Source organism: Loa loa, assembly GCF_000183805.2.
Source record: "Loa loa unplaced genomic scaffold supercont3.111, whole genome shotgun sequence".
Classification (NCBI taxonomy): domain Eukaryota; kingdom Metazoa; phylum Nematoda; class Chromadorea; order Rhabditida; family Onchocercidae; genus Loa; species Loa loa.
Genome location: NW_018108291.1, coordinates 162,329 through 181,048, shown reverse-complemented (window position 1 = coordinate 181,048; position 18,720 = coordinate 162,329). Strand labels below are relative to the sequence as shown.

General features: G+C 35.0%; 2 protein-coding genes across 2 annotated transcripts; one reads left to right on the top strand and one right to left on the bottom strand.

The window, feature by feature from the left end:
* Positions 1-427: 427 nt before the first annotated feature.
* Positions 428-9,549, top strand: LOAG_17673 (CBR-GEI-13 protein; the record flags this gene model as incomplete). The annotated part of the gene is made up of 15 exons (XM_020450336.1): positions 428-672; positions 1,025-1,078; positions 1,518-1,712; positions 2,197-2,367; positions 2,681-2,815; positions 2,908-3,000; positions 3,163-3,341; positions 3,926-4,499; positions 4,929-5,083; positions 5,321-5,508; positions 6,675-6,746; positions 7,190-7,299; positions 8,147-8,390; positions 8,581-8,857; positions 9,415-9,549. The coding sequence occupies exons 1-15, from the start codon at positions 576-578 to the stop codon at positions 9,547-9,549; spliced, it is 2,679 nt and encodes an 892-aa protein (XP_020306007.1). The 5' UTR covers positions 428-575.
* Positions 9,550-11,396: 1,847 nt separating this feature from the next.
* LOAG_00334 (CAMK/PIM protein kinase) lies at positions 11,397-16,913 on the bottom strand. Its single transcript, XM_020445407.1, has 9 exons — positions 16,893-16,913; positions 14,560-14,744; positions 14,116-14,270; positions 13,836-14,018; positions 13,552-13,632; positions 13,100-13,199; positions 12,575-12,763; positions 12,148-12,352; positions 11,397-11,971 (listed from the first exon to the last, which is right to left on the bottom strand). The coding sequence occupies exons 2-9, from the start codon at positions 14,630-14,632 to the stop codon at positions 11,461-11,463; spliced, it is 1,497 nt and encodes a 498-aa protein (XP_020304134.1). The 5' UTR covers positions 14,633-14,744; positions 16,893-16,913; the 3' UTR covers positions 11,397-11,460.
* Positions 16,914-18,720: the final 1,807 nt, after the last annotated feature.

The window sequence follows — 18,720 nt, the reverse complement described above, 5'->3', positions numbered from 1 at the left end:
AATAAGAGAAGGTATTCCTTCTCTTATTAATCCAACTTCCTTTCTGCGTGGCTTTCCTGAGAGAAATTTTCCGTTAGTAATTTTGATCCATACAGTTTTTCATATTCTTAAATATTTTTTCAAAAAAGCGATCTTTGGAGGAAAACAACGTTACTGCTATAATATTTTAATGTCCACGTTTACTTAAACCGTATTATAGCAGTAACGTTGTTTTCATTCAAAGATCGCTTTTTTTCACTACGAGCATTGATATTTATTCTCACGTATTTATGTCAATATATTGTTTGTGATTGTCCAATTATCAGTTTAACTTCAGACCATCTTTCAGTGCACGTTTGTAATGATCACTGAAGTTAATAAAAAATACGCTTTCATTAAATATGCAGTTTTTGCCAATAATGCGGTAAGGTTATAAGAAATGTGATTCTTCAGGAGTTTCCGGATCAATGTAAGGGAATTATTGTATGCTCAAAAATCAAAGTAATTAGTCCTTAATTTCTGTATCTGGTTGCTGATCTTTATGCAGTTTACTCGAAGAGACTGGTAAACAATCGGATTTCTTTGCCAGTTTAGTCATGATCTCCACTAAAACGATGATGAAGGATGAGTTCACGAAAGCTAATGGTTTGGAATATGAAGAAGATTGCGACATGGATGTGGAAAATAACGACGGTAACTGTTTTGAGAGTCTTTAATATTTTGCATCTGCTAATTTTACATAATCTTGGTTGTTGTTATCACTGTATTCAATAGAAAAAGACAAAGAAACGTTTGGAGCTTGAAATCATTCAGAAAATTTGAGAATACATTGCTTAGGCAATTTCTCTTTAGAACTTAGAAGAGAAAATAATACACAAATCTGTTCAGATTGAAGTGGGGAGTGCTAGACAAAAGAATGCATTATTGTCGATGACTGGTTATTTGTCTTACAAATTTGCCACTTTTTTGCACCTACTTCCATATTGGTTCCTTTTTTACCTCCGGTTTCTAGAAATTAGAAGCTAGAATTTTTCATTTAATTCAGGATCGAGTGTTGGTGGTACCAATGAAGCGAAAGAAGAAAGCGAATCTACTAACAGTGAGATTCTGATATTCATAGTCTCTTCTTTAACACTCATGCATCATTCACCAATTCACTTCCTTTCCCGTAAAATGTACGGTACTACGGGACTTGGGTAACAATGCAGCTCAGATCAAATGGCAAAACAGGACAAATTTTAAAAAAGTCTGAAAAACTTATATTATCATTAAACCGTAACAAATTTGTTAAAGGATTATCTTAACCAAAGTTATAAACTAAATTGAAATGAAATAATTTAATTGGACTTCTTTCAAAAGACAAAAGTCTTCGACATCCTGACTTTGCCACTTAGCCACCACTTCTCGAACTTCCGGATCGTTTCATATGTTTGATATTACTTTGCTACTGTTCTTACACATCATATTGAGTTGGTCTGATGATATTTGACAAAAATAGAAATGTGGTGAATTGAAATAAAAAGAAAAATATATTGCAGATGTTGGCGAGGAGGAAAACGATGAAGGAACGGCAAGCACTTCAGGGAATAATTCATTTCGCACGCAAGTATTTACTACCCAACGGCACAAACCAAATCGGGAAGCGAAAATTCTGGAGACATCCATTGCTAATTTGAAAAAGAAATTGCAGACACAAAGTCTAGCAAATTTCTCAGCTTCTACTACTCACTCTCGTTAGCATACTTATAGTCTATTTAAGAGTCAATACCCCAGTTATATTCAGTTCCAGTCAGTACTTGGCGCTTCATTCAATTTGATTACCCCCCTGTTCGGGTTTCTTTACGGATCAGTTTAATAAAACGATGGAATTGATATCCATCCACAAAGACCCGTGGCAGAACAGAGTGTGACTGTTGCCCGCTGAATGTTTGCCATGTGAGGCTGGAAAGACTGTTGGGCATTGATACTGATGCGTGGTGTTTGTGAAAAAAAAGATTCTACGAGATGAAGAGATATGGATTTAATTTTCTTTTTCGAAATGAAAGATGGATGTCTTTTTGTAATATCTCATGAAATATTAAGAGAATATGGGGATTTTTTGGACTAGAGTTGAGCAAAAAAACGTGAAACATTCTGGAGAAACACTTCTGAATTCATTTCGAGGTGATTTTTTTGTGTTGAAAGATTTCCTATGCAGAGAGAAGAAAATGATTTCAGGTTTGAAGAGAGCGCCTTCAGACACAGGATCAGTGTCAACAGTACGCGGAATAGGGGATCTGTCTCAGGTTACCTGTCGTACAGCTTTACGAATTGCCAACGAAGAAAGTCCATTAGAAATTGAAAATTATTCGAGGGACAGCATCGATGAGGGAAACCAAACGGCTGTTGGTAATGAAAATTTAATTATTTCTGATTATAAATGACCTATGAAGGATCGGAGAAAGAGTACTTTGTATGGTCAGTTGCTATGTATTTAACATTTATCTAATTCTTTATTGCTTTAGTCAGAGACTACACTAAATTCACCTAGGCAATTTATTCCTGATTGGTATCACTACTGAAATCTAATAATTTTTTTTCAACCATCTCTTGATTAAATTAATAGTGCTCATAGTCATTACCATTGAATGTTCTTCAAAAGGGCAAATAAAAACGGATGCGCTGGGAACACCTGCACAGTAGCACAGCATTTTTTTTTTAGAAAGAAGTTTGGCTGCTATGACGAAGTCGAAATACAGTACCTCATCAAACAATCTCTTTAATGATGTCGATGATGATGAAGATAATGAAGGATCAAAAAACGACGCATTTCTGGACAGGATTTTTGGAGAAGCTGGTAAGTCCTTAACGATATTCCATTAATCCTTTTACATCTTGAGTGATTCGAGAATCTTCATGCTGAGAGGTAGAGTCCATTGTTATTTGAAGGAACAGATAACAGTGGTTCAAAGAATTTCGATTTTTGTGATGCCAATGAATCATTTGAAACTTCTTCGAATCTGGGTGGTTACATTTCTAGCGGTATGTTTTTGGGATTTATTCACTGTTTTGACTATTTGGAACAAATGGTTATTCTTGTTGTAACTGTTAAGTATTTAAAAGGCATGATCAGATAAATAGTATAATAATGCAGTAATGGTATTTCTGCCTCTATAATTATCGCTGAAATGATAAGGTTTTTAGATATGACATTGTCTGCGGCATTACGAAGGAAACGCCAACGGCGAAATCCCGTATGGCCGTATTTTATTGTGAAGGATGGAGTGGCAACATGCAAGCATTGTAACTACAGTACGAAATCTGTGTTCAGCACTAATCTGAAAGTACACCTAAGGACACACCATCATGACCTCTTTGAAGAAGTTAGTTTTTAAGATGTAAATGGTCGGAATATTTTTTCTGATTTTAAATTTCTTATTGACATTCAATTTTTAAAAAAGAACAGTTCTGCTAACACTGGATGAATGTAGTGGAGACGACGAAAGATCATACTCATCGTTTGGTTTAGAAAAATAACGTTAATTGAAAATTGTTTGCTACTTGATGTTCGATGAGTTCCGGTCAGAGTGCATAAGCCAAATATTGGACTTCAAGATAGTTTTGATTGCATTGGAAGTCGATCTATATTGTCTTAATCAAATGAACTTGTCTTTGCAGAAAATATCGGAAAACGTCATGTTCCTCCTAGATGAAAACATTGCAAAGTACTGATAAATGTATGCTATGGGTCTTAGTAGCATATGGATTTCTTTGTCGATTTTGAATAGATGCAGAAATCACATGTATAGAGATTGAATGTGATCTTAATGTGAAAAGACATTAATGATCATCAGAGAAAATGTGACAATTGAATGAGTTGGACATGACGATTCAAAATATAGTAATATTAAACTTTCGAGACTCGCAACAATTATTTGGAAGCAATGTCCGAAAATTGGAATTGCAGGTCCTGAAAGCAGAGGAAGAACAACAAGAACAAATTACTTTCCAAAATTCTCTCTTGGCTACGTGTGCGACAACAACAGCAGCAACAGCAAAAACACCCTATATGCATCACGTAACGACTACTGCCTTACCGGCAATTGGAAGGTGTAGCAATAGTGGTAGTAATACTGGTAGTAGTAATGTTAACAATAGTACACTTTCAAGTACGGGATCTAATTTAAATAGCACTGCGGTGCTATTGGGAATACTGAATCAGACCGGTGGCTTTCAAAGTGGTTCGGTAGTTACTTCCACCAATACCGCTACCAGTGCTATCACTGCAATAAGTAATAGAACTCGCACACTGCCTACCACACCTCGGAGCATTTTGAACTTCCCGAAAGCATTTTCGGAACCGCAGCTTCCAATGGATTATCTAAAAACTACACCAGATCTCACGAGAAATTTGCCGGATTTCCTGAAAGCTATCTCAGAAGCTTCAGTAAAACCTGCCTCAAACGCACCATTAAATCAAACCAAAGCGCTTCTTACTGGTGACAATGATAGATTGAAAACACTCCACAAAATATCGCAGAGTAAGTTAGGAGATATAAGAAATATTGATTTGGACATGTCTTTCTTACTCTCTCTCATCTTAGTCTGTTGCCTAATTCTCATTGTGTGAGCATCCAGAACCCTCCCCATGTAACATGGAAATACAGGAAATATTGTGAGGATAATTTCCGTTAGTTTTTTTCGAACTAATCAAGAGAAAAGTCTAGTAAAGATGGAAGCTTGAATATAAATTTAAATTTAAATCTAAATTTAGTTTACTTGCTAGCTCTAACTTTGAGGGGATCGTCGCTAAGTTCTATTCCAACGAAGTACCATCATAAATTTGGTATTTTTGCTGTTTAATAATAATATTTTCTCTTTCTTCATGCTGGCACAAGCCTTCCTGACTTTACAGGCTCCGCTTAATTACCGTGTGAAGCTACTGATTATTCGAAGAAGCTGTTTTGCAGATTCACCGTCGTCTTATAATATAACTTATGCAAGTGGCAGGACTGACAAAATTATTCCCCCAGTGGGTAGCCAATCAGCAATTGTTTTAAAGCGGCGGCGCTTGCGAAGACATCCTGTATGGCGGTTTTTTAAGGATGTTGGTGATGGCAGCAAAGTAACTTTTTCAGCTCATCATTTTTCATTGTAATTCATAAAATTTCAAATAATCCAGCTGCAATATACTAATTATTCTGGAAGTCCTTTTTGTTGGAAGTTCTTTTCAAGTTGTTGCCAAATTTTCGTTTACATAGGTTTCAACTTTTAACTAGCTTAAATCTATGTTTAGATTAATCTGAACGATCCAAATATTCCAAAAATTTGCAGATCGTCTTAAAAATATGGCTTGTTTCAGACGGTAAAATGTGTTAATTGCCCATTCAGCACTTCATCGCCATTCAGTACAAATTTGAAAATGCACCTAAAAGCACACCACAAAAGTGATTATCGATTGATTTTGATACTGGAGTCACGACAACGTCTGGAAGAGGGAATTAGTCCCATTCCAGAATCGGTTCAGGCACCTTCATCTCCCTTGAAAAAGTAGGTTATAATTTGCAACTTATCTCCATGTAAACTATCAGAGAGTAAGGGCAGCTGAATTATCGATCAGTATTATCATTCATAGCCATGAATCGGACTTCATAATTTGTGGTTCCTTCTCCTCGTCTCTTTCTGTCCAGCTTCTTTCCAGTGACTGCCGTTTTCATGGTAGAGTGAATGGAATGCTTCCAAACTAGTTTGAACCCTTCCGAGGAAGCAAGCAAAAGATATAAGTCTAGAACCGAGAAATAATGTATTGCGTATTCAATCGGTGGGAGTGGATTTAAATTACTGCATTCTTTTAGTCAGGTTGAACAAGGTAATTTGTTACCGTATCCGTTGATGCTTCTCCTGAAAAGTTTTCGCATCATATGGTGGGTCGCTGCATGAGCAGAGTAAGGCTAAAAAATGCATGTTGAATTCTCAGAGCAAGGGAGCAAGTACGGGAAATCAGCTTCTGGTTTATAGCATAAAAGGTAGAGGCATTCAGTCCTCTCCAGCATCCGTTATGGACCGTTCTTCAACTCAAAGATAAGATGGCGCTGGTCATCCTTTAAAACCGAAAGTCAAAAGATAGTCTGATCTGTGTTAGACATGTTTGCATGACGACCATACCCTTAAGTTAGTGTTTGGACTTCGATCAGTCGATGATAGAAATGTTCAGTCTTGTTTGTCCTCCCAAAGCTTTTAATAAGCAAGAAAAATACGCCAACTTCTAGCTTTTGGACAAAGAACTGAATGAAAATGGTGAGATTCTAAATCTTTCACTTCTTAATATCTACCTGGTCATGCAGTCAACTTATTTGCATTAAATTTACATTAGACATAAGATATAAGGCTTTAGCTCGAATGTCTTGTTTTAGTACGAAGCTAAGAAGTTGTCACTGTTGGTGTCCTACTGAAATTAGGTAGTCTAGCCTATCAATACGCAGGTAACCAAGCGGATTAAATGGATTTTTTCCTTCCTGTCTTCCGTGAAATTCACACCCAGATCGGCACTTTGGATTTTGCATCATCGGACTAGACAGTTGTAAGCAATTGTAAATTATCTAGAAAGGAAAAAAGGTGTAGGATATGCTGTCATTATCAGGGAACAACTTTATGGCTTTTTTTTGACACATAGTGAAAAAACATCCAGCAACTGGATCACCATTTCTTACATGCAGAAACAGCAGCGAAGATGCAAATATCAGTAGTACGGAAGAAGAACAAACGGAAGCGAAGAAAAGATCCCTGAGGTATGTACTAAAAAATATCTTTGCCATTTCTGATATGAGAGTATATCGAGGTAAAACACATTGGTATCAGACTCCTTTCCTTGAAGTTGATATTAAGGTCCCTCTCCGAACTTGGTATTAGGTAGTTTCTCTCCGTTGGTTAGGTGAGATTCTAAATCTTTCACTTCTTAACATCTACCTGGTCATGCAGGTAAATGTTACATTAAATGTTTGTATTAAATTTACATTAGACATAAAATATAAGGCTTTGGCCCGAATGTCTTGTTTCAATACGAAGCTAAGAAGATGTCACTATTGAGGGCCTACTGAAACTAGATAGTCTAGTCTACCGATACAAACACACATAGAGTTGATATAACACTGCTTTCACTGAATGGACCAGCTAAAAGTATTAATAAACTGAAACATTTTTCCGATTTACTTGACTGTGTTTGACATTTCAGTACAGGGGCTTTTGAGGACGAAAGTTTTATATCTATGACTAATACGGAACGTGTTAAAGCAATGATCGAGATGGCAGCAGCAAGTCAAACGCAGTCGACGGACTTACAATGTTGGTTTATTTTCTATTAGTTTCTTAAATGTTAAACTTCGTGGTAAATTCAGTGGAATTATTCCCGTATAGCACTTCGAGTCTTTTCTTGTAAATTTACGTGGTACGCATAGAAGCAACGTATTGAGATGAAATAAATCTACTAAGACTGTTTCACTATATTTTGTGGTTTGAAATTCAAACTTCTATAAAAACTCGTCAATTCCTCTTTTCTTTTCTCCTTCCTCTTTCTGCTTCCACTCCTTTCCACGTGCATTGCGTTATTAATTCTGTGTTCTTGTTGTAGATGTAATTTACCGAAAATTATCAACGGAAATTACCAGTATGAACATTTCACTAACCATTCGTTATAGTCATTTTATCGTTAAGACTATGTCGAGGAAGAAATTTCGGTCAGATAAAAAGCTTGAGAAAATTTTTTGGTAAAGATTGTGATTCAGCAGAATTTTTGTCTGGATTCAATGAGAAATGATTCCTTTAATTATTTAATCTTTCTCCCTGTGTTTCAAGTTTAATGAGACCCTCACTGTCATTAAATATAGCAATAGTTTTCAACACTTCGGGATTTTAAGAATCCAATCGTAAAACTCCAAAAGCTAGGCCTTAAATATCTGGTGGCTACACTGGAGGTAGAATTATATAGTAATGAAAATAGATCCTCTTTTTTGTCTCCATTTCCTATACTTTTTTTCCTTACATAAACATGTCCCATCCTCGTTTTGTTTGTTAGAAAAACACAGTCTAATTGGAGAAATCCATGTGCGAGATAAGAAAGGATCTGAATTCTGATTGGCCATGTAAAGATATCTTCTGATATTATGAAAATGCTTATTTAACTACGATTCAGATCCAAATGTTGATTACGCTGCAATTGGTAGTACAAATAGAACCGCTAGTTTTGGTTCGGATGAAACATCAAACTTAGTCGACACCAATTTGCTGATGCGTCTTGGTCTCGCGAAGTCGAACTTAATATCATCAAAACCACCTCTACAGAATAAATTTCTAAATACTCAGTCCATAGTCAGTGGAAGCGCTATTCGAAATCATCTGGTGAATGCACACGTTTCAACTGCATTGGATACAACGAAGTCTGTTAGGTGGCTGTTTTAGCATAATTTAAAAGTCCTAAAATTACAATTATAATTATAATTACTCATTCTCTTCTTTTCTCTGCAAATCAATTGAGGCATGTGAATTGGCTTTTTCTTTCAAATTTTTTTTGCTTTGTTTCCAGAAAACAATTTTTTCTGTTTTCTTCTATTTCATTATTTATTTCAGAACAATAAGTAAAAGATTGCCTACAGGCGAAGTAGTGAAAGTACGCCAAACACGTAAAAGCGTTGAAAATCCAATTACTAGCATAACTGCCACTACCTCTGCTGCAGCAACTGCTACCATTAATACCACAAAACCAATTGTGCCATCTCGTGACCTAACAGCTACAGGTTTCACCGATGAACAGTTTAATGCTGTCAAGTCTGCTAGAGATATTGCTCTCGCGAAGTTTTTAATTAGAGCAAATGCGTTCCAGTTACTTGATCTACCTGAATTTAAGGTATTTCTATTAATACTTCCGTGCTTTTCATCAAAGTTTTCTTTATGAGGCACAATGATCTGGATGGGTTTTTCATTGGTTATAAAAAGTTTTCATATGAATTTCAATGAATTAAAAAAAACTTTAGTCGACCACATGAAATTCATGTGAACCATTCTTTGTATCATTGTGCCACAACCACAGACAGTTTCAGCCACCTCATTATTAAACCGTTTGAGAAACATCTAACTCTGGTTGCGATTCGTAACCTCAGTTACATTTCAGCATTATTATTTTTTTCACAAAAATCATTTGCAATAAACAGCCTCGATCGGTTGTTGGCAACAGGAACAGTGTGTTCCGCAACGTGAATTTTTTACTTGTAGTAATAAGGTACTTTATCTCTCTAAAAACCTATTTAAAATTTTCTCCTACCCACCAAAATTTCTATAGTCTTCATGGCCTCTTTCTCTCTATTTCTACATTACTCTTTTAATGCGTTAATATTAAAAAGATGGCGTAAGTTTTCCGAAACCTTTAAAGTCGTCGTTGGTACCTTATATACAAGTTCTTTTTAGCAATTTGTGGATGTATTGGATCCCACTTATCAAATACCTCAGAGTGATTATTTGAAACGATTGTTGGAATCTAAAACGGGTGATCGTGGTCTATCATCAGAACATCTGAATATCGTTCAAGAGGAGGGAGAATAATGTGCATGACAAGTGGTACGGCACGTTAACCAATTATGTAATTCCGTTAACTTGTCTCTCCAAAAGAAAGAACTGCCTATACTTTAATTTGTCGTATCTTTTGACCAATCATGCCTTAAGTATTATAGCTTTCTTATTAATGTAGGCAAAATTTGAGTTCAAGTGTTGGGTGCTTATCGTTTATTTTAAAGATGCCTTTTTCCATCCTTTTATATCTCTTTACAGGAAATAGATTTACTTATGTTCAACTTCGGTTACAGTACTACATCTGTACACATGATCAAAGGCACTGGAAACTTTGTAAATGATGAGGTATATGCTTGGAACATCAGCGAATAAACCTCATTCCAGCTACTATGAATCTTCAGAAGATTATAAGAAGGCTTGTGACATTTTTTTTTTCATTTTCTATGGCCTTTTAATACTTGAAAGACATTATTTTTCAGTTGAATCAGGCTTTTCTATTTCCCGTTTATAAATATTAAACGGTTAATTCGATCGATCATATGCTTTTAAACCATATTACCTACTGCGATTTGTTAAATGCTTTTTGTGAAATTTTTAACCTCACAACATAGCGAGTTCTTTCTGCCTTGTAGCCGTTGATCTTTATTCCTTACATTTATTATTTCATCACTTTTCAATGAGCATTTCGAAATTGAAGCCATTTTTGTAACTCATCCGCTGTATCTAATACAGAATATCTCTGCCTGCGAATTATTACTCATTTTTTTTCGTCAAAAGGGATACGTATGTTGTTATGTTAGGCATTTATGAATCTGTGAGAATTTTATACTCATATTCAGCGAAAAATTGATGCTATGCCAGATTCTCTAATTAGGACTTCCGTTTCAGCACTCCATGACTGCCAAACATTAATCATGCAATGCTAGTGAAAGAAGTAGTACAGAAGTTGAAGGCACATCACTTTTTATCGCTTCATATCATTCATATCAATTGCTCAAATCATTCTTCTGATGGCCTATTATTTTTCATGCAATGTACGAATAAGGTCCTTATTAAATCAGGATTCATTTTTGTTAAATATATTGTTCTATTTGCTACAGCGTGCATTTTGCTTCTTACACTCTCTCATAGTTGCTAAAAACACTTGTCTTGTTCTGCAGCTGCAAAGCATGTTGCACACCAAAATATTAGTGCCCGTGCATTATGTGATTGCCTCACATATCGCACTAGCAAGAAAATGCTTTAAGGAATATGGGCTAACTTTTATTCTGTTGGTACTTCTTAAGATCGTTACCTTAGAATTATCTCCTATAAGTGGCCATGTAATGACTACTTTTCCAAATTTCCTGAAATTTAATCTCAAATTGTTCTCAATGGAAAAGTGCAATCGTCCTTGCCCATCATTTCTGTCAATGTCAAAGAATCATTGCCTTTATTTTAGAAAGTTTGTTGATGAATGTGCCTAAATATGCCTGATTTAATTTGCACTGAATCTGAAATAAATTCAATTTGTTATAATGTTTAGTAGTTTTCTTGAAATGAGTACAACAGATGAATGAGTATCCAACAGATCATCTTTAGTCACAAGGAAGAATGGTAATAATAATCGGTTAAATGACTATTTTCACATATATATTTGGTAATGGAAGTAATTTATTAATCGAATTGACAATAATTCAGTGTGAGATGCACATTTATTTTGAAATCCATGGGAAGTAATCTGTCATTCTTCATATCAATCAAAAGAAGAAAGAAAATATTTTCTGGAAATGGCGTTTTACAACCTTATTGACTAGTTGGTATTCTATTTTACGGATTCAATTCTTCCTTAGCTCCTAGCAATAACGCAAATTAAATCTTCAAATCAAATCAAAATACTTGGACATACAATGGAACTGCATGGGCAAAGATATACATACAGTTAGCTGAAAATTAAACAAAATATTAAAATACCAGTACTCCACCCGTTCTCCCGTTAAAGCTCTCATGGCTGAATGGTTTTGATAGCAGTGCTGCTGGTGAGAAAAATGCTGATTGCTGTCCGGAATCCGTAGAGCGTTTCTTCCTGATTAAAGGTCTTAGAGCGGGAGATCGCGTCCAGTTGAAATCTTCCGAATTTTGGACGTATGAAAAAGTTAACCGAGGAGTGGAAACGGACAGATGGTTAATGGGATGTCCATTACTCATTCGACCGAACGAAATGTTGTTCTGCTGTAGATGAATCATCTTCACAAATTCTCGAATGTTCATTGGTGAAGGGGAATCACCCATCAACGATGTTTTTGACTGGCAAACTCGAATTCTATCCCAGTGTTGACAACCCTGGCTGAGACGAGATAACAGTCCTGATATCATACCACCTCCTCCTAGTTCACCTCGACGATAACGAGCCATAAATGAAGATGAGGTGGATGGTTTGAAACTGGAGGTACTACCGACACCCGATTCGGCGTAACTGAAACTGATTCAGCCAATATGGGCATGAGTATGTGTAACGAAAACATTTAAATACGACTACTGTGGCAAGGAGAAGTTACGTAATGGCGCAAGCATGCATGCGTCACTTTTATGCACCGATGTTTTTTACTTATCGCTTATCAATAACATCGCTGAGAATAGCGAAAAACTTACCTTGACTCCGCCTGTTTCTTTGATCTGTGATTTGCGCATATGACATCGTGCTGTTGATCGTTATATGAGTTTTGATATGTGCGATCTATCAATGTACACCAGTCAGCACATGGAGCTCTGATCCACGAATGCTGCAGGATTGTGTCTAGGGTGCATCGCTTATTCGGTTCGAAGCGCAGACATTGATTGATCAAATCCATGGCACCTGAAGAAAATGGTTTTTGCTTCAAAAACTGAAAATTCCAGAAAATTCCTTCAAAACTTGACTTGAAACTTGAGAAAATTCCTTCGAAACTCGAGTGGAATGTGGAGTTGCTAAAAATTAATCTATTTTCCAGTTCAAGCATGCTACATAATACAGGTTAAAACCTTGAAATATGGAACAGAGTTGCTTCTCATTGCGTTTATTGCGCTTCCAGAAACTTACTTTTGCTAACTTGTGCATAAGATGGTAATGGTCTTAGTAGATGTGATGTGCAAATCTCCTTTTCATCACGAAATGGCAACCTTCCATTGAGCATGTTGTAGAGCAGGACACCCAACGACCACACTGCTGCTTCGCGACCCAAATACATCGAGTGCATGAACCATTCCGGTGGACAATACAAACGAGTTCCTGAAACGTACCATTCTCATCAATGAAAAGCCATGAAAGCTGATTTCAGTCTTCAGTCAAATGATTTGAATGCTATGCTGTTATTGAAGTTATATCAGCTCTAACTGGCCACTCTCCGCTGGTTGTTAAATTTAAGAAGCTCATTTCACCTGAATTCACACAGTTCGTTTTAATTGGCTAATATCCCATAGAACAAATTCAGTACCATTCATAGTACCTACGAGGAAGTAACTGTCCAAGTAATAGCAAAGAATTTGTTGTTTTGAATCTGAATGTATTTTGCGAAAGTGAAATTCTCTAAATCATTTGGACAGCATTACTTTAATAAAGAGATACCCTGGAAATCAGTATAGTGATTCTTCTTGAGCAGAGTTGCAGCGCCAAAATCAACCAATGATGTTTCGCCATTCACCAAATCAATCACTATATTTTCGTCCTGAAATGTTAGCTTTAAAATTTAGTTAAAAATAATGCATAAAAATTAATTAGTTTCAGTGTAAAACAAAGAGCTGTCAAGTATAATATGCTCTCCACTTACTCCGACCCGTATTTCAGTATGGTTATATTGAGTAGGATGATGAAAACCGCTCATGATGATCACTGATGCCCCAGTATGCTAAAATTTCGAGAAGCATATTTGAGATGTAAATCAATTTTCCAAAAAAATATTTTTGAAAAAAATGAAGAGTATTTTAAAAAAGAAGCACAAAGAAACGATTAGAAAAGAAACAGCAATTACTTTTCCAGTCGTTTCTTTGTTCACATCCTTATACAATAGCAGTGCAGACCTTAAGATCACGATGCAATACTTGCTGCTGGGCACAGTCGCGAACAGTTAGAACGATTTGTCGGAACAAAAATCGCGTAAGCTGGAAAACATTGCAATGAGTCATAAGATTTAGTTTGAAATTAATTTTGAATCTTTTCAATGCTTGGTAACATTGTGAACATCTTCCAACTGTTACACTGCCAAGTAGAAGGTAACTACTTAAGTACAATTCAAGTTTTAATATGTCATTTCTTCCCAAGTAATCACTGTTTTATTTTAATCATGCATACTTGTTAAACTTACATCTTCATCCAACTTCTTATGACTTTTAATAAAATCGAACAAGTCGACGCATGGATATGGACGTGTCATTACAATCAAAAAACCTTCCGGCATACTGTACCAATCCAGTAGTTTTATCACTCCCGGGACATTAATACACCGTGCTAACATGCAAATTTCCATCGGTAATCGCTCATCTTCTAACTGAAGTGGATATTTGCAACCACCCAGTAAAATCGCATCATTGCCAGAACTGTTAGCTTGGTTTCGAACTTGTACGGATGACAAAAACAAATATTACCCTTCCCCAATTATGAACTTGATCACGATCAATGAATTTGATAGCAACCGGAAGTTCATCACAAATCCGGGTTCCACGATAGACTACCCCAAAACCACCACGACCAAGTTCTCCTTTAAGCTTGTAGTGTTTCTTGAAATTCGACAGACCACGACCTAAAGTTTTGTTACTAAGATTTGTTGTTACTGAAAAGGTATTCATGTTTGTGCATGTTAACAAGTTTCTACCCAATACGTATCTATCTGTATGGATAATTTCCAATTTAACTATTTACTTTAAAATTTACTAAATTTTGAATTTTTCGATGCGATATTTTGGAGCTTACTCGAACTCATCAAAGAATAGGTTCATCTAATCATAGAACAAAATCAACGTTTACACTTCTTTTTTGATTTGAATTAATTTAGAAACCCTCGTTGTTACAAAAAATACAATAAAGAATACCATTTAGGAGTACTTTCAGGTTGTACAATTGTACTGTCGCAAGTTTTTTTACTTTCTTGGCGATATGTGCCATAATGACCTATCATTTAATGAGACAGTTTTTCGCCACAGCTGAGCAGAGACTCCAATGTAGCAATGGACTGTTATCGAATGCGAAGCAAATGTTTTGATGGTATTTGCTATTTCTAAAGATTATATACAAATTAAATTAAATGTATTTATTGGGAATAGATGAAAAAATCAGGTATTAGATACAATGGGTGGATCATAATAAAAATCCTGATTGAAAACCTAATTTAATTTGTATATGCATAAAAAACCCTGATTTGTACATGCATAGCTTTTCAAGTGAGGCATTGAAACAGAAAAAGCAAAGAGGAGAAAAAGGAAAGAAATCGATTTTAATTTCAGCTGATTCAGAAAGAAAACCGTAGATTGGAAAACTTGACTAAATCAATTACATAATATTCTCAGAAAGATGAAAAAGATTATATTAAAGAAAAGCCAAGCTTTGCTATAGTTTCCAGTGTTCAAAAATTTATTTTTCCAAAACAAAATTCTTTGCTTATTAGACAAAGTTCAAGAATCTGTTACAGTCAAAAAACATAGGATTAATACAAGTTATAATCAAATCCAGTAATTGCTGATTAATGAGAGAAATGTACTTAGGAAACGATGATTACATTGTTTTCAAAAATAAAAGTAAAAAAGTATTATCAGTTGTTTAAAAATAATGACTGGAGAAATAAGTTAAATTATTTGTGGTTTTTATTGCTTATAAAATCTTTCTATCCTTATTCATTACTTCGAGTTTACTTTTTTTCGGAAATTTGGTAAACCAATAGTTGGACGGATGAAGTTAACGAAAAATTTAAAATTTCTTGATTTTTAATAAAGACAGCTATACTATGCAAGCTGATTTCACAGTAACTTTATCATATTTGACAGTCTGCATAAGTATACTAAATGAATTAGGCAGTTCCTAGCTATGGCAAAAAATAATGTTTTACGCGCTACATGAAAGAAGGAGAGATGGTGCAATGCGTTACTGTCTTTTAAAGTTCTTTGTAGTTGAATTATAAGTAGCGGTGGTATTGAAAATAACAGTTGTAATGGTAACGGAACTGAAGGTTATTAGAAGAATTAACAAACAGGAACATTTGGAATGAGGATTGAGTGACAGTTATCGGCAACAGGACTGAGATGAATTCAATGAAGGGTACGGAGATAGGTTATTTTGACAATTTATAGTTTTTCTAAACAAATAAGCAGTACTCCATCCATTCATCTGAACAGAATTATCTATTAGCATCTATTATGCTCCATCTAGTCTAATCACGTGAAACTATTGCGACTAGCCGGACAGTTCTATTATTACTTCTGAAAAAAAAAGTGATAGATGAAAAGATTAGATGCTAACTAAAAGGAATTAAATTTTTATAAAATTTCAGCTTTCTGCAATAATACAACAATAGTTCTCCACTTCTCCAATTTTACTTCTGCTAAATGTAACAAGAAGGAGCATTATTTAGCGCAAAAATAGCTTTCGAATAGAGGCGATACATTGTTTTTGTAAGTCATAAGCCAATTAATTTTTCGACAAATTTTTAAGCCGGATAAATCGAAATTGTACAGTGTCTAGTAATAGAAGAAACACGATAACAATTAATTCAGGTCGAGATTTAATATAATCGAATGACTGATTTGAACTGAGGAGAAATCATTTCTCAAGCAAAAATAGTAAAATAACACTTATGTGTAGAAGGTCTATCAGATATTCAAATCATGAAAAAAAATTTTTAGGTTACTTCGGTAGCTCATTCTGCTAAAAACAGCAAAACTGTTCGAAATTATGATTTTAAAGAAATAAAAAACACAACTATAATGAAGCAAATGAAAAGTAGGGCGATAGTTTTTAAAATGAATTCAGAATTTATTAATTTTTTTAAGCGGTCAGTCGTGATGGGAAATCTTGATGGGAGATTCAATATATGTAAAGGAAGCCAGTCTTCGTCAATCCCATATTTACGATTTACGCAGGAGTTTAGAGACCTGAACTGTGTAAATGTGTAGGAAAATAAAAAAATGTGTAGGAAAATAATTTAAGATGAGTCTTGAATCCTCTTATTAGCTCTTTCTTAACAAAATGATGCAGTCATGATAAAGTTAATGCATTTCTATTCCTCTGTAGCCTAAAAAATTTTGCATTAGCAGAATTTCCTGCAAAATCCTGCATATAAGTTCCTCGGAGGCCAAATCATGATTTTTACTGGTAGCAAATATGGAAGATCAAGAAATTGCAAAGTGATATATTACTTCATGCTTCAACTCACCTTTTTTCTCCTTCTGTTTCTTTCTCTCTCTGTCCTTCAAGGCGGAATGTAGAAGGCAAAGACAAAAATGCTGGAAGTGCTAAACAAAAATAGAGATAAAATGATAGTATGACGGAGAGTAGCAAATCACGACAAAGCTGACACGATCGCTTCCTTCCCTGATATATTTAGCAATGTGCACACTCTCTCGGCAACCAATATTTCGGGTTGATTTCCTTCAAAACAAGCGCGACAATCTTAAATCACCACTTTCATCATTTCTCCCTCTCGCACAATTTTTAACGATCTATTTCTGCAGAAAATTTGCAACATTATGTAACAGTATTTCTTGTTTATTTTTGCGTCAACAACAGGGAAATATCTCGCGATGATACCCAGTGGTAAGTGGAAAAATATGATTCCAAATCAAACCATTTTTTGATCTTTGATTTGGCTCGAAAAAAAACAAAATGATAGAGGAAACATTTCTGAAATACTCAATCATATTATATTAGCTCATAAGATTTCACGATAAATCTCAAATAAAATAGCTTTATTCGTTATCTACTCTTTTATTCTCCATCTTAGTTTCGAATTTCGATTCTTTTGAACTTCACCACTTTCATTTCTGTGATATCATTTTTACCAGATATGTTATAAAACTGCCATTGGGGCGCTTAATTTATATCGAATAAAACTTGTAGTTGTACCAAAACAATGTTGTCGTACTTTTTCGTTTTTATAATTTTTAAACAAAAATTTTTTTTGAGCGATCACACAACATTCTTCACCTTCACAATAACTACGATGACCAAGAACCTACATTTTATTCAAACATCATTTACAAACTTCACATCTTTATACAGCGACACATAGTTATGATTTATTGCAAGTTTTTCAGATCATAGATTAGTATAATGAGTGAAATTAAACACTGGATTAGTAAATAACGCAACCTGATGGATTATTAATATTATCAGTAGATACTTTAATTTACATTAACCTTCTCAGTGAAGAGAAGATACAATAATTACGGAAAGAAATTACAGCGCATAAGCGAGGCTTGTAATCCTTTAAGAGTCCAATTTAAAGTACTTATTCATATATAATGTCATTTCATTATAAAAATATCAAATGCCGGAAAACTGTTTTCATTATCTCATATTCACAATGTGATATGAACTGCACGCTTTGCAGCCTACCGAAATTATGTGGAATTGGGCAAACCCGATTCAAACAGTAGGTCAGCAACCGGTTTACAAATTTTAAAAAGTTGTGTTAAGAAACAATGACTGCTTTTTGAGTTGTTCAATCCAGACTGCTATGAAAATTACCACCCCATGTTAAATGGAGCGCGAGAGTGTGGGAATTGACGGGAATTGTTTCGAAGTGATGTGAGTGGTGCGCGTCTAAGTTGGGTGAAAAGATGGTGAGAAAGTTTGGAGACGTTAGTAAGAAGGAACTGTTATACTTCAAAGAATAGAAAAAGTAAACTCTCTGAGTGACGTTGACGAAAAGGCTTATGGGGGCACACCTATCTCTTCTTTCATTCCTTGGAAGACAGTTAATTAATCATAAGACAACAGGAATTAGCTTGTCAGTCTCTTCATGGTCGATGGCCTTTTGTACTCCAAACATTGGGTATGATACAGTACAGAATAATATTTCTCAAAGAGTGCACAAATGTTTCATGTGGCTGCATTTTTCGTTTTACTAACCTTAATTTTTATATGCGTAAATTCCTGAAAAGCTTTCAATTTTTGCTACCTTCCAGAAAAACTTGATACATGATAAGAAGTACCAACTAAAGTTTCTTTCAGCTGCGGACTAAATTTTCTAGGGTCAGTGG

Excerpts from the sequence above, each read along its gene's own strand:
- LOAG_00334 (XM_020445407.1), bottom strand. The coding sequence starts at position 14,632 with ATGGCACATATCGCCAAGAAAGTAAAAAAACTTGCGACAGTACAATTG. Across the intron at positions 13,633-13,835 it reads ATAAGAAGTTGGATGAAGAT|CTTACGCGATTTTTGTTCCG; the intron begins GTAAGTTTAACA and ends AATGTTTTCCAG. Across the intron at positions 13,200-13,551 it reads TATTGCATCGTGATCTTAAG|GACGAAAATATAGTGATTGA; the intron begins GTCTGCACTGCT and ends CTAACATTTCAG.